The sequence below is a fragment of the Rattus rattus genome, chromosome 3 (genome assembly GCF_011064425.1).
Source record: "Rattus rattus isolate New Zealand chromosome 3, Rrattus_CSIRO_v1, whole genome shotgun sequence".
Lineage (NCBI taxonomy): Eukaryota > Metazoa > Chordata > Mammalia > Rodentia > Muridae > Rattus > Rattus rattus.
In genome coordinates, this window is record NC_046156.1 from 126,057,350 (window position 1) to 126,074,051 (window position 16,702).

The 16,702-nt window shown below is 42.8% G+C and overlaps 1 protein-coding gene across 1 annotated transcript in view; it reads right to left on the reverse strand.

The window, feature by feature from the left end:
- Positions 1 to 16,702, reverse strand: part of Tnik (TRAF2 and NCK interacting kinase) — a 392,340-nt gene that overhangs the window by 50,593 nt on the left and 325,045 nt on the right. Inside the window, 3 exon segments of the mRNA XM_032898578.1 lie at positions 7,263 to 7,369; positions 10,160 to 10,399; positions 13,668 to 13,832. Of these exon segments, the coding sequence (XP_032754469.1) occupies positions 7,263 to 7,369; positions 10,160 to 10,399; positions 13,668 to 13,832 (512 nt within the window).

A 16,702-nucleotide genomic window follows, 5' to 3' on the forward strand; every position in this document is an offset into this window, starting at 1 on the left:
GCAAATAACAAAGACCTGTCCATCTATCTGCACAAGGAAACTCAACTCTGTCTTTTACAGTATTGGAATTCATAGTTAACTCTGTGAACAAACATATGCATGCAAATATATAAAGGTAGTAGTACTTTTCACTGTCGTCTATGTGATGACCCTTCTCTTTGAAGTTTTGCACATCCACAATTTTGTGTGTGTGTGTGTGTGTGCGCGCGTGTGCGCGTGCACACCTGATACAGTGCATGTGCTTTGTGGACCTAGCTAGGCACACAGGTCCCTTTCGTTCCTGCTTAGCCTCCAGTGAAGCACAGGATGGTAGGTAAACATGGGACCTGCCTACCCCCGTCACCTGGGCCTACATCAAATGAAGACGGAAGACCAGAAATGCTGGTTGTTGACACTTTTGTGATTTTGTTAGAAAAAAATAATGAACAGCACAGTTGCTTAGAGGGGAAAGACAACAGAGCACCCAGCATCTCCATCATTTGCGACATCTCTCATTCTCTACACTCCAAGAGCATTGTTGTGAGTAGAGACATGAAGTGCCATGGTTCAGACACAGGATGGTATTATTTACGATGCCATGTTATGCTTTTATTTGTTCTGGCTGGCACAAGAGCACTAGGTTCTGGGCAATGTGTTGGGTGTTGGCTGTGCTCCATACAGAGTTGAGAATAATAGGGGCCTCACACTGAGGTATTTGTAGCTGACCCTACCAATGACCTTGCCACAAAATATCCAATGTTGTAAGCAAAAAATAAGCAACACAATCTCTTTTGTTAGTTGATTTTAAAAAACATAGCATACAAAAATCAATGGGCTTCATTATGATTCTTTCATACATATTTTAAACCACACATCTTGCTTTGTGGCTGTATAGAGTGTCTAGCAGCTGTGGTTAACTTCAGTGGTGAGTTTTATGTAAAAACAGTCATATATCACAATTCATTAATTTTGATATAAATTTAGAATTTATGACAATATTATAGCATTTGTGGGTGCTAAGTCCACTTAACAATAAAGCCAACTTCAGAATGACTGTTGGTGAAGCTCATGAGAATCAAGAATTCTTTCTATAATAATGGCACTCTTTAACCTATAGTAACTAATCTTGTGAGAACTGTTGTATCTAAGGATTTGAAATAAATTTATGTCCCAAACACAATACCTCTAAGTTGGAAAGTACTTAAAATGATCAGTGTTTCTTTCCTAAGTATCTTACATCGCAAACTTGTTATTTTTCATAGAAAACAATTGTCTCTAATCCTCAAATAGTGACTTGTCTTCCCCTGCTTTCTTTTATCAGACAGTGGTAGCCAGGGAGTTATGAATAAGTTCCCAAATTATTTGTCTTAAAATGTATCACTAACCCAATGTTTTATAAACGGAGAGTGGTAGATGGCACTAAAGTAACTTATATGGTTCTGATTCTGTGGGATGATGGTGATGTCACCTTCTTTGTATTTAAGAAACTATTGAGAGAATGGTGGTGCTACATGCCTTGAAGTGCTCTCTGTGGTGGCTGTGGTGTGGTGACAGTATTCAGTTACTTGATCTGTTTAGCTTTCCTTGGATGTTTCAGTCAAAATCTTGTTGATTCACACCTAAATTGAGTCCTGGATCAGGAAGAGGATGAGAGAAGCTCAGGCCAGAAGATGTCCAGTCAAGTGAAATCATCACCATGGCAATAAGATAAATATGTAGAGACGATAATGAACAGGTTGTAACCCTGAAAGCTATGTAAATGCCACTGGTGTTTGGGGAAAGTTCATGCACATTGAGGGGTCACAGGTGGTGTTATACAGGAGTGAGACATACTGGGACTTGGCATAATATCAGAAAGGCTGGCATAGCCTGAGGGGAGACCAAAGCTTGTGTTTTTCTCATGTATGAGGATGGATGCTAAGAAGAGGCCATCAGGATAGAGCATCAGGTCTGTCATAGGAAACATGTGCTGATGAGAAGAGAAGTGTGAGTTGGATAGTACTAGCTCTCAATGCTGTCTGCCTCCCATCATGGTCCCAGTGTGGGGGCCTGGCTATCGGAAGAGGATGCACAGACAGAAGGCTGTGGGTGTGTTAGGGCCCTGGCTATTTACAGACCTATCTGGGATGCATCTTTGATGAATCTTGGAGCTTCTTCCTGTGTGAGGCTAATTAGATCCCATGAGCATTTGACTCTTGACTTGGGCCTCATTAGCACAACCCTTTCCACACCAGCTCACCATCCCAGGTGCGGATTGTATTAAGTTGCTATTCTTGCTGCTGCATACTGAAAGAAATACTTAGTGTCTGTGAAACCAAACAGCGAAACAGGGGAACTTTGGGTTTTTTTTATGCTATTTTTTTCTCTTAAAAATATGAGTACTGTGAGACAATGGCATATAATAGTTTTTCTTCATTGTTATGTATGTATGACATTTGCCTTATGGGCCGAGGGCTCTCAAATAAATGTTCAAAGAGGTTCAACTTCAGAATTCCAGTAAATAATAGATTTCCCTTGTTCATGTATTAACCAGGACTATTTGGATCTAAGCAGGAAAAAACTTCAAGTTATCCAAATACATTTCTTTAAATGCTAAATTTAAGTTCAGACTCTTTCTGTCCAGCAAACAATGACAAACATTGAAGGAATATGTGGCAATTATCCTATCCACTTGAACTGGGTAAAAAGTCAAAACAGAGAAGAATGAGGATTACAGTGTGATTTTGTGTCCACAGCTTTGGGCCAAGTCTTTAATTAACTGGCTGACTGCCAAAATTCTCTTTACATTGTTCTTTGGTGACAAGGCCAGTAAGAAAAACTAGTCATAAGAAGAAAGGTTTGGGATAGCATAGGGGATTATTTTCTGAGATTAATCACTTCATCATTTTTGGGGACTGTTTCTGGATTAATTTAAATCTTTTCATGTTCTGAAAGTACTTGTTTGAGCATATTTTGTTTTAAGAAGGATATGTGAATCAAACTGAATATTAAAGGATCCAGAAGTTTTAAAACAGAACTAGTTCTACACAATCAAACACAAGCTTTACTTAAACTCCCCTGATCACCCTCAATGAGACCACTGCATCCCGGAGCATGTGGGGCTGGCCTTAGGAGCTTAACCAACCAATGCCCAGTTTCACAGGGATGAGGAAGAGCACAGGACACTGGGCCGCCACCCACTTTTATCTCTTGAAAGGGAGCTGCCGAGCGTCTGCGATGATATTGTGCCTGGGTGAGTGGGGGGCATTTGGGATACAGATAAGTTCCCCAGGATCCCATCCTTTCAAAGGTAGTGAAGGCAGCAGGGCAGAGCCAGTGCCTTCAGGATTAGCGGGGACTGTTATTGTGAGGAAGTCAGAGACAAAATGTGTATCACCAGTGAGTCAGGGGTTCCTCTGGGCAGGCTACCAGAGTTCAAATCCCAGCCCTGAAACTTCCTCTCTGACACTTGGGGCTGATTGTTTAAGCTCTGTTGATTTCAGCTCCCCGTCTCTAAAACAAGAGTGATGGAAGCCATTGCTTTGGAATCATGATGTGGGTAGAATAGTTAATATCTGTAATGCTAGTTGGCAAGATGGCTCAGTGGGTAAATATATTTGCTGTCCCATCAGTTGACCTGAGTTCAATCCCTGGATCCTACTGATAACAACTCTACCAAAGTGTCTTCTGACCTACACACACACACACACACACACACACACACACACACACACACACACACACACACGCACACACACACACGCACACGCACACAAATAATTTAAAAATGTTTGTGATACAGTGAAAATACGATGTCATACATATAAGTGCTCCAGAGGTGTTTACTGAATGCTGAAATAAATATAAATTGCCTCAGAAACAGACGGCAAGGTACGGAAAGGCCTGCCACAAATGAAGAAAGAGTCTCCATTGGCTTGTAGCTCCATTATTGGCTGGGTAGAAGACCAGGAAGCTCAAGGGATCCTCCAGTCTGTATTTGTCCACTGCTAGGATTCTGAGAACATTACCACACCTGACATTTTTACCTGGGGTTTAGATATCAAATTTATGCTTTCTTTAAGTAAGTACATTTATATACTGACTCCAAAGCATGGTGAGAAAGAGAGACAAGACCTCAGTTGTCTCCAATGACACATGTAGTCCAAAGAGCATGAGGTACACTTGGACCTATGAGCCATGGAATCAGTCTCTGAACACTTAGTTCCAAGGCCACATATAGCCTTGCATATAGCATGGCATTAACATGTATTAGTTGTGTCGCAAATGAAATAACGTATAACACTAAATGTCTTGGTTCTCTACAAAGCTGTGTAACTTACATTGAAATCTCCTCAAAATGATCTAGTTTCCCTTGGGAATCACTTACAAGAAAAGGTGATAAATATGTTGGGGGTATATTGTGTGAAGGTGTGTCTCTGTATATTCAATTGTTAGTTCTGTAGCACCAGAGAGCTAAATGCTGGCAGGATTCTGGGACTGCCATTTCTATGGCTCATTTCTGTGTTCTCTACTTTGGAAAATTTCCTTCTTCCTCACCTGCCTAAGGCAACCTACTATGTATCAGAGATTGTCTCATTACTGATTGGCTGGAGGCGTTGGAGGCTAGAAGAAATGAGAATGCTAGCAGACACAGAAGTAAACAGACCAGAGGAGAGAGGTAAGGTAGAACTAGTCATGTAGCAGGAGGTAGGCTAGTTAGTCGGGTTAAGTTTACAGCAGCTGGGGGACTGCCCTAGCTAAAAAAGTCTAAGCTATAAAATACTAAGCAGAGTCTGTGTCATTATTTATATCACTGGCAAGTCTAGGTCCTGCTATAGAAATAAAAGAAACATTGACCAAGTATAAGAAATACAGCTTAGAAGTATTGGAAAACAAGATGAATCACTTAAACACCCCCCCACCCCCTTAAAGGCTTTGTTGATGAATGCTCATCCTTTGATGGGTAGCAAAAGAACTGTGAGGAATAAGGTAAGAGGCATGAGCCCCAGTTTGGATGCCTTGTGAAGTTCCTTTCCATGCTCAGGGCTTGGCCACAGGACCTACCATGATGCAAGGAAGATGACCCAAGCAAAGGCTCAAAATCCCTGTGCCTTTGGTGGTTTTCCCTTTGAAATTCTGACCAAACCGGCAGCTCAGGGAAGTGATACGAGTGAGCTCAGATCAGCAGAACCTTGTAATTCAGTTGCGGACCAGTGAGAAGTAGATGACAGCCGACCGCACCACGAGTTTGGGTTGCTTACTTCCCAGTAGAGGTGAAAGAACACAGGGCATCTCTCAAGATGGCTCAGCCAATACAGCGCTCACTCTGCAATGTGATGACCTGAATTTGGAGCCTCAGTATCCACCAGAGAAGTGGAGTAGGACCATTTGTAGTCCCAGTGCTGGGGAGGCAAGGACAGCAGGATTTCTGGGGCTTGTTGGCTAGTCACCCTAGCCATATCAGTGAAATCTATGTTCAATGAGAGACTCTGCCTCAAGAAATAAGGTAGAGGAGCACAGAGAAAGATGCTGGCCATTGATACATTTACATACCAGGGCACGCTTGTGGCCTTCAGAGGATAGCTTTATGGGCTTCTCTCCTAATTTTATTTGGGTTCTGGAGATAAAACTTGGGTTGCCAGGTGCATATAGCATTTGTCTTTAACTGCTTCTGTGAGCCATCTCACCAGCCCATCGGTTCACAGTTTATGTGCTGGTGATGTAGAGGTGAATACTAGTCAAAGCAAGGCTGTTGTGCTGATTGTCTCCCAGCAAGAGATGGGGATTCTCCACCCTCTCAGCCCAAATCTTTCTGACGTGAAATGTAGGTAACTGCAGCCTCTCAGCTCCCAGCTCTCTACTCTAAGTCAGAAGATGCTAGTCATCTCTCACGAGGTCTACATCCTTTGCACAAAATATGGTATTTGAGTGTTTCAAGGGAATCCACCTTCACCTTTTGTAAGTTTCTGGCCATAACACACCCATTATCTTAGGCCCTCATGTCATTAAAACAGTTCTGAGTAATTAAACAGCTGCTTCTTGCTTGCCTGTAAGAGCAAGTTTTTCCTCTTTGGTTGACAGGATAAAAAATACTCGAGTCTGGGATGATGCTTAAACTAAACAGCCAAATTCCAAGCAAATGATCGAATGAAAATACCTTCTCGGGTTGGTTCAAAAGATCAGGAGGTGCTGAAAGTTGGGGACTGAAAGAAAGGGGTTGGTGACACTCAGCCTGCATGCGTCGTTTCCTGGCCACAGCACCTTCTAGTTAACCTGGGGTTACTTAGCCACACCAGCTAGACACAGATCTGACAAGCCTCAGAGGAGGCTCCCAGACTCCTACAATTTGTATCTCTGCTTAGAATGAGGCTGGGATCTCTTTCCTGAAGAGATTTTAAGTAGAATACCTCCTCCTTCTGGAAATGATCCCTTCCTAAGGCCTTTCAAGGGAAGAGCAGAGTGGATGTGTTAAGATAAAAAGCATTTTGTATACAAGTCAAACAATAAGTGCCCCCCCCACCCCGTCCTCTCTCTCTTCCCTTCCCCTCCCCCCTCATGGACTATCTCTCATCATGAACACGATGAAGAGGAAAGCAGCTTGCCCTAGTGCATCCTTTTTATAGCCTCACCAGAGGCCACTTGCTATTTCCGTGTATCCTAAAAAAGGATGTATTCATCATGACAAATCCGAGGGAAACTTGATGAATGACAGCAACAAACAGCATCTGTTGCCACATAAAGTCTGCCTAGATACTGTGTAGATAATGCTCACTCCCCAGCATCCTCGAGACATCTGCCCCAACCAGTGGAGGTTGAATGCAACCTCTTGATTACAGGAATAGGCATGGCAGAAGGAAGATTCTGGAAGAACATAGAGTAAATCGTGGAAATATGACTGAATTTCGGAGACCCTCTATAATGCACTGGGATGATTTCCTGAACAAAGCTGGTCCTGTAAGGCCCCGGCTTTAACATTTCTGGAGTGGCTTACTGTTCCCCAGACAAGAGCTTTGTGATGTCTCGGTGGTTCTTGGGGCACATTTCTTGACCTGGTGCCACAATTCAACTCTGACTTTGTACTTTTGGCTCCATGAATGAGGCCTCTGAGGTGATGGTTTATAATGCTCCAACCACATCTGTATTTCTAAGTTTGTGCCCAGATTTTAAAACCTGTCATATTGAAATTATTGAAAGGCCATGAAAGCAGACAGTCCAGGTGACAAGTACATATGCTTTGGAAATGAAGAGAAGATCAGAGATATAGCAGGCATCTCGGATAATCATGGTGACCTCCTTCCCCTTACCTTGCTCTGATAGGCTGAGATCCGAGTCTTGGGCCTAAAGCACTGCCATTCCCAGGGGAATTCTTTCTGGCTAGTGCTGGGGATATAGAAGTTGTTCTTTGAGGCACCTAGAAGAAAACCAGAATTCATAAACATTTCCCATAATACAGTGCAGGCAGGCTACTGTCTGAGGAGCTTCCTCCTCTCTGAAGACCGGTTTGAAGTTACAGACACTGCCTTGTCTATGAAAGAACTGTCTTTCACACTTCATTCAGTGAAACTAAACTCCTGAGCAAAGCCAAAGGCGGTTCTGCTGTCAAAAGTCAAGGAGGCACATTCCGCAGCCATTAGGCCATCTTAATCTCAAAAACAAGAGGGAGATTGCACTAATGACATTGACCTACTGAGCTAGAAGAAAATACCTCTTGTTTGGGCAAGAGTGGAAGCTAGGAGAAACCTCTTTGGCGTGCCCTTACTCCCTCAGAAGCTGCATTAGGTGGGAGCCATGCAGAGGGAGTCACATTTAGCTTATCAGAATGAACAAATAGATATGAATTCTAGTGAAAGACTGGGGTACCAGTCTAGACCTCCAACAATAATAACCTACTGGAGAGCTCAGAGAATCTATTACTGTATTGTTTGCTTTTTATTTTTGTGTCTGTATGAGTCCATGTATGTTATGCGTGTATGTATGCACATGTAACATTATATGTGCTGGGTGCTCATGGAAACTGGGAGAAGGCATCAGATCTCCTAGAACTGGAGTTACAGGTAGCTGTGAGCCACCCAATGTGTGTATGGGGAAATGAGCCAGGGCTCTCTCAAGAGCAGAAGAACCCTAACCACTGGTGAGCTCTGCAGGTCCCGTCACTTGTAGAACATAAAAACAGAGATGGTTTTACTTCCTAAGCAAGTTACTATTGTTAATCGAAATCCCAAACAATGTGTGTCCTGCTGTTAATTAGTAAATGCTATTCTATATAAAACAGAGTTAATATTGAAAATGCTGGAAGGGCTTTCAAAATGCCTGTTTAAATGTGGAAGAGTGGGAAGTGCAGCAGGAGGAGGTATTACTAGCTCAACTGGGCAGAGCAGCAAGCAGAATTCCAGTGAGAAGTCCAATTCTCATAAAGCACAGACTCCAGGCACAGAGAATCTGGGATTGGTTGTTGTACAAAGGGAGTCGACTATTTACAAGAAACACGAGAATAAGTGCAGAAGATCGCTGTCAATGTAAGTGTTGTCCTTTATCTGCTTTCAATGATTCATTTCAGTTGAGTCAAGGAAGCCAAATAAAATGGCCGAGTTGGTCTAACTCCTGTTCAGATTAAGCACTGCTGCTGTTATTTCTCCCTCTCCTCTTTGTAAACAAAAGCATTTAGAGAGGGCTCGATAACTGACTGAAACCTGAATATTTTAACTAACTTTCTAGCTTTATACAGATCTACGTGAAGTTTTTAGAGAGTGGCTAAGTAAGACACTTCCTCTTTCTGGTCTTTAGCTCTTATATACAGAGTTTTTTTTTTATATTCAAATTCTCTTCTGAGTAACCATTTTAGATGGGGTTTCTGAGTCCCCCTGAAGACCACAGCAGGCACCACAGTCACTGTTTCATTGTCAAAATCATGGCAATCCTGGTGTGACCCCACTGGAGTGGGAGATGGCAACAGTTTGTAAGTCATTAAAACCATCATCTTTTTCCTGGAGTTAATAGTAACAGTGTTTTCTGGAAATCCAGGACATTACAATTGTTACAGCTCCATATGCTGAGCTCAGCAGGAGAGATTCATGAACCAGGAAGAGTCTGGTACAAAAATGTCTTCAGCATTTTAAAGACATTCAGGTTGACTGTAGACATATGCACAGCCACATTCCAGAACATTGCTTGGAACAAATAACAGTTTAGTGATGTAAAATGAAACAGAAGAACTCAGGACTGTTCTGTAGAGTAGGAGAGCTAGTCATTTCTCCGTAAAGTTCAACCCTCTGTGATTAATTGAGGCTGGAAATATAGTACCACTTACCCTAAAAGAGCATTCCTTAAGTAGAGCTAAATGAAATGCTCAAAGACAAGGCTAGTCTGTATGTGTGTGTAATGTGTTTTCATACATGTGTACATAAGTGTGACAGCCTCTGTCTGTGTGCATGTGTGTGCCTGTGGAGGTCAGGGGTCAAAGCTGGGTATCTTTCTCACTATCTCTCTGTCTGTTTCTATCTTTCTGCCTGCCTCTGTCTCTGTCTCTACTTTTTCTGTTTCTGTCTCTCTAAGTCTGTCTCTCTAACTCTGTCTCTGTCTCCTTTTGTATGTGTGTAACAGGGTCTCTCCTTGAACCTGGAACTCACCAATCTAGCTAGACTCTTTTCATCAAAGATCTTCTTGTCTCCGCCTCCTCAGGACTAGGACTACATGCACATGTCACCATGCCTGGCTTTTACTTGAGTGCTGGGGACCTGAACTCAGATCTCCATGCTCATATGATAAGGACTTTACTGACTGAGTCATCTCCCTACTCCCCACACCATTTTCTGAACCCTTGAAATCTGGTCAAGTTTTGTGTTGTTAAATATAAGAGTAAGTAAATTTTCTTTTATTTACTTCTTTTTTCTAGCTATATATGCAATAATCATCGAAAATACCCACTAGTCAATTTTCTAACACAAATAGCAAAATGGTCTAGAATGTTTATGATTGAGAATTATAATTCTGTTTTAAGACATATACGTCTCTGTTACACAAACTGATTCTTTGCTCCTTTGGGAAGATGAAGATCAGAAATGATTAATGACTAGCCACGACTTAGCTTAGGAAGAGACATGTGTGAGAAGGAAGGTGCTGTCTAAACTGTGAAAGGGACAGGATGGTGACGGATGCTGGCAATGACAGTAGTGACACAGACACCTCGCAGCATTGACGCTACCTTTGGTGGAATGTCTTCTTCCTGTCGTAACCAAGAGCTTCGGTCAAACTTCTCAATGCGCGTGGGGAGAGGAGGGTTTTCCGAGGTGGGATCCGAGTTCTGGCGTGGCATCTCAACCCGGTGAGAGGTCACATTTAGAGCCTCCTGGAACCCAGACAGGCCTTTTGTGGGTTGCTCATGCACTGACTGGGAGGCGGTCAAGGCAGGTCCCTGGGATTTGACGGCTACCAGCTGCGGGATCTAAGCACATGACACAGGGGCAGCATTATTAGAAGCCCATAGGGTGAAGGGACTAAAAGATCTGTATGCAAGAATTGAATCCATCAGAGCTATGGCAGGGCGGTGTTCAGTTAGTAGTAATTGCACTTGGGATAAGTTCCATTGGCTGAGATACTCCTGCATTCAAGGCTGCAGAAAGCACATCTCATGACCCTTCAGAATCTTTAAGTTAGAAAATTAGTAGGACTAACTCAGGGGTCCTGGCAACAGGTTCTGTTCGGTATTAGCTGCAATTGCTGAGAAGTCAGGTGGTAGTAGTATGGCAATACTAACAATTATTTTTATTCAATATTTCTTAGACAGCAATACAAGATATTTTATAAGCTGTCCCAAGCTCCTTCTTGTAGAATCCTTAGCTTTGACTTTAGATTCTGAAGGACCTTACTTCTTGCTTAAGTGTAAGAGCTATTAAGAGGCTTGGCCTGGTAGAAAGTAGGTAGGTTATGGGGTTCATGTGAAGGACCCTGGGGGCTTTCACCAGCCTTACACCCACTGCCTCAGGTCAAGATTAGGCCAAGTAACAGCTTCCCGCCTTGGGTCAAGGCTAGGCCAAGTTCCATTCTCCAACCACAGTTCTCAAAGGAGCAGGGACATTCTTGAAAAACCACAGAATGTACTGATAGTCACCTGATCCTCTGGTCCCAGATAGAGTTCGAATGCTTGTCAAATGCTTGCTAGCCAATAGATTCAAAGGTCAACATGCTTAGCCAATAAGTTTAAACTGTAACCTTGCTGATGTAACCTGTACCCCTAAAAATATAAAAACTGCTTGTTATAGCCATTCCGGGTTGCCTTCTAGTCACTCGCCATGAGGGGCTGATGCGCCGGAAAAATAAACCTCTTGCATTTGCATCGAACTCCATTCTTCTGTCTCTGGGGGTGGGGGTGGAAGTGGGGATGGGGGTAGGGAGCTCATCCCCCCAAGGGGGGTCTCCTGGTCATTAAGACTCACTTCGAGCCTTACAATACTATTGTTCTATGTAAGAAGAAACACTCTAAATGTCTTTCCTTTTGTGAACTCACAAGGTTGACATAACCACCCTCCTTATTTCGGACATGAGCTATCCCAGGTACAAAGAAAGAGATTAGGTCACATCCTAGATCTTATGGCTGACATGTTGGAGTCTGAGCTGGAACCCTGTATTCTACTCCCAGAGCACATGCATCTAAGCTCTGGAGTGTACTCTTTCTCCACCCACCGTATGTGTGTATGTGTATGTGTGTGTGTGTGTGTGTGTGTGTGTGTGTGTGTGTGTGTGCGCGCGCGTGCGTGCACGTGTGTGTGTACAGATACACATGTATGTGTGGAGGCCAGATGTGCCAACTTCAGAAAGTTTACCCAGTTTATCATGTTTGTCTCTCTGTCTTTCTTTTCTTTTTCTTTCCTTCTTTCCTTCCTTCTTTTCTTCCTTCCTTCCTTCCTTCCTTCCTTCCTTCCTTCCTTTCTTCCTTCTTTCCTTCCTTCCTTCCTTTGACAGGGTCTGCTTGTAAGCTCAGGTTGGTCTGGAAGTCAATGTAGTCAAGATGGCCTTTGACAACACACAGAAATCCACTTGCCTCTGTCTTCTGAGTGCCAAGATTAAAGGCTTGTGGCACACTCGGCTTTCACTTGGTTTAAAACAGGGTTTTTCACTGGCTTTGAACTTGCAATTTGACTAAGCTACCTGGCCAATAAGCCCTAAGGATCCTCCTGTCCCCCACTCCCCATTGCTGGGGTTACAAGCCTACCCTACCATGTCTGGATTTTATATGTGTGTTCTAGGGATTAAACTTGGGTTCTTACATGGACAGCACTTTACTGAATGGGCCACCTCCTCAGGGTCCATAGTGTCCTGGTTTCTACAGGACTGGCTGTCCCCACTGAAAATACACACCATTTCCTGATATCCAGATGCTTCTTGGGGCATTCCAGCAATGTGTTGCTGTTGTTCATGTAGAAATAATTTCTGGGATTTTTATATGGCCTCTTAAGAAAAAGCATCATTTTGTGAATACTGAAGCCTGTCCTCTACCTCTGGGTGTATACTGCCCTCACGTTAGAAGACCATTCCAAGCACACCGAACAACCTGAAGCACCAAAGAAAGCTTGTCTAGGGAGTCTACTCTTTGTCCTTCATCATTTCAGAAGGGGCATTTCCCCACGGGGCTTTCCTTTAACAAGGCGAAGTTTCATTATAAGGTCAAATCATTATAAGGTCAAAGTAGGTGTTTTTTAAAAGAAGAGAAACCCTTTTTGGAGCATCTGTAAAAGAGAATTATATACAGATAAAAACAACCAGAAGAAGGTATGTTAAAAGCTGGTTGGTGCTGAAAAATCATGAATTTTGCTCATTACCACCAACTTAAAACCCAAGAAAGCCTTGATTTTTATCATTATTCCTTTAAGCTCCAATTCAAACAGCAGCACACATTTCAAAGGTGACCTCCAAATGCACCGGAGACGCCTTACCACAGCTGGGTGCCAGGAAGAAATTAAAGATGTTTGGGTGAAAAAGGTTGGATTACTTTTTTTTCTCCTCATGGAATTTCCATATTCTATTTCACTTTGAATTTCATCTTTGAAGAATTTACCAGAAAGCTCCTTTCCTAATAACGAAATAATCTTTCCCCACCAAACATCTTCATGCAGGGCCTCTAAACCTCTAACAGGCACCAGAACCAACCTGGAAGGCTTTTTAAAGACTGCCAGGTCCAACCCTGTGTCTCTGGTCAGTAAGTCTGAAGCAGACCCAGGAATATGAATTTTTTACCAAGTTCACTGGCTGCTGCTGGCTGCTGGCTTGGTATGCATGCCAGGAGAACCATTGGCTTAGAAGGCACACATTGATTTCACCAAGCCCATTTGATTTTTCCAGTTCAGATTTCTACCCCTATTTCAAGGAAGGGAAGAATACATGTATATAGTCTACCAAAGGTCTATATATGAATTTTAATTCTTCTGATTGTAATTCCAAGAACGGCTGTCCCCACCCTGTACTCTTCAGCACTTGCAAGGGTCTCCACAGGAGCCACTTTATCAAGAATGACTTTGAAGTTGACTCAAGGTCATTAGCTCTATGCTTCCTGTCTATATTCTGGAGCCTCCTAATGCAGTGAGGCTTCTGTTCCCATGGATTCTATACTAAGGGTCTTTGCTTCATTGGTTCTATACTATGCTAGAATATTGTAGATTTTTAATAAGTTTTCCTGGGCACAGGTTCCCACTGGAACAGAAGGGACGTTATTATACCTGGGGATCAACAGGTCTGAGCATTGGGGGTGTCCGAGCAGGCTGAACCCCACTAATGCTGAAGGACTCTGATCTTGGGGGTAGGTTGGGGTCTGAGATCCTGTTGGCAACCTTGTGAGGCATGGCAGGCGAACTCTGTCGGTTGAGTCTTGAGCGTTCTTCCACCTAGAAGTCAAAGGAAAAGAAAATCTCAATGGTTAGAAGTTGGTGCTCCGTCCAGTAAGGATTTTCTGTAGTAATTTTTATGCATATCCATTGTTATGCCCCTCTGATGAATTCAAAGAGCACAAATGTGCCATTTCTATTTTGTAGCAAGATCTTTTCTTTTCTTCTTTCTCTTTTTCCTCTCCTCTTTTCTTTTCTCCTTCTCATGGATGTATTTCCAGCAAGTATGCAGGACACTTGAGCTCATGACCTTACATCACCCATTAGCTTGCGTTATGCCAGGTAACTGGGCATTCTTGGCCTGCTAAGAGCTTGCCTGGCATCCCTTGAGCTAATATCCTGCGGATTAGTCACAAAGTCATAGGATCAGGCAGGGAGATGGTGTGCCCTCCAGATAATCAAAGGGGGCTATTGTAGGCATTGAGACAGCTTAGGGGGAAAATAGAAACTTGCTTTGGGTTGACTCATAAGACAAGGGGACAAGAGCCACACAAGGACTGGCGAGGGCGAAGTGGCACACAGGAGCTCTGCTCTTTTCTGCAGGCTGCTGATAGGCACGTGGGCGTCCTTGGTGCTGCTTAATGACATGGCTGTCTTGCACAGACTTCCTGTATCATTTTCTTTTTCACTTTAGGGCCCTTTCCTTTCAATTGTCTCTCCCTGCTACCCAAAATACACTGCTCCTCCCTGTGCTTTCCTTCCCAGTGTGGACTCTGTTACCCTATACCCTCCAGCTCTCCTCTTTTCTTCCCATATTCTAGCTCTTCCTGTTCTCCTCACCCCCCACCTTCTCTCCTTTCAACCCATTGTCCTGTCTTATTCTCCAGTGTTTCACAGAACTAGTGCTTCTTTATAAACAGATTCTATGTCACTATTGGTCAGCCCATATTTATAGTGGCAAGTAAGACTGTTGCCAAGGATGACTTTAAAGAGGAAGTTAAATTAACATGATGGATATCAAAAGACAAGATGGAGGTCATTAGTGAACAAAAGACTAAGACTTTTGTTCTAGGTTTATCTTATCCTTCCCCACACTTCTTAAGGATATAATGGTTGTGCCTCTCAAAATGGCAAGACAATGTCACACACCAGTCTCCTCCCCCTGATAACTCATCAGAGCGAGCTCTTACCTCACTTCTGTTGGCTCAATATTCAGGTCTGTCTGTATATGTTTACGTACTAGCTAAGGGTTTTAAAATTTCTTTTTGCTGCCTGATTTCAAACAAAATTCAAAAGTCCTATTAGTTCTTATCTTTCTTACCCTCTTTTGAATCTTTCTGGAGAGAAGTTCAATTTCCTATTCATATTAAGCCATAGATAAGAAATGGTCCACCAAGAATGAGGTGTGATATGAATGTCTCTTCCCTCACCATGGCTTTGTGGGGCACGTCCAATTGGTATCCACTTATTTTGGTTTTGAAATTCCATGTCCTAGAAGTTTCCTACACACCAAATCATACTACCCACAAAAGATCAGGGATGTAAACTAGAAAATGTTCACCTTGTGAATGCATAAAGCATTCTATCAGCAATAATTATTTGTCCATTATACGGAGCAGAAGAGCAAAGCTAGCTGTTGTTACAAGACTTCAAAGCCCCAAGAAGACAGCAACGGACAAACCCAGCCCACAGCATACAATGTATAAGTTATAAATGCCAGACTTCTTGAAAGAAAAGACAGTGACACTTCTTTGGCCACTGAAATTCCTTATTTCCTCAATCATAAATTATTCTACTTAAACAGCTCATGTTTGAGCTCAGGAACTCTGGAGAGTAGGTATGTTTCAGAGATATCTGGATCTCTACATTCTGGCCACCTGATATCCCAGGATGCACTGGTGGTATACAAATGAACATGTTTTCATGTGTTCAGAACTAAATGTATTCAGAGTGAGGCATCCTTGTAATGATTATTAGTGTTCGTTTTAACTGTCAAATACAGGGTAAAAAGTGAGTACTTACTTTCGTAAGTAAATTGTGTGTTTGATTAGTTGTGGAGAGAGGATGCTAAGCAACTCCTGGGCATATTTTCTAAGCTTTCAATCACGTCAGGCTGTAGTCTTACCCTAGAGTGTCTTAACTTGCAAGAGTCTATGTCATATCAAAATATATTGAAGGTCAAATGACAATCTCTGGGAGTTAGTTCTCTCCTAACATGTGCATTCCAAGGATTGAACTCTGGTTGTCAGGTTTGAAAGCAAGCATCTTTAGCTGATGAGCTATCTTGCTGGCCCTGACTATAATTTTATTCCAATGGAAATCTTGCTTTTAAAGCCTTTGAGAAGGTTGGAACATGGACATGGTTTGCACCAAAATTTCTCCTTAAGTACTGGAGGAAAGATACCAAACGTTTGAAGTGGCATTTCACAGAGAGAAAGCTGAGTGTACTCAGAAGCGGCTTCTTCTGCCAGGCAAAGGTCTATCTCCTGAACAGAAGGCAGTTATGTGAGAAGAAAAGACAGTGGTTCCTCCACAGAGCAAAGATAAACGCATCTCCTTGAGGACAGGTCTAGTAGCAAAGGATCCAATCCAACCTTCAGCTGTCAGGAAGATGGGAAAACCAGGGGTTCCAATGGTTCAGTAAAGAAAAATTTATTGCACAAGCATGAAGACTTGAGTTCAAATCACCAGAACCTCAGTAAAGCCATATGTGATGTCTGCAGGGCAAATCTGTAACCTCAATGTTTTTATGGCAGTATGAAAGGTGGAGGCCCTAGAAGGTCACATGCCAAGGGGCCTCATACACACAGCAGTGACGGGCATGCACTGCAGAGAGGAGACATGTTGGAATGCTAAAGCAATAGCAAGACCCCATGCATGGTCATGTAAGCAGAGCATCCTGCTGTAAGCTGGTGCAAGTTAAATACTAT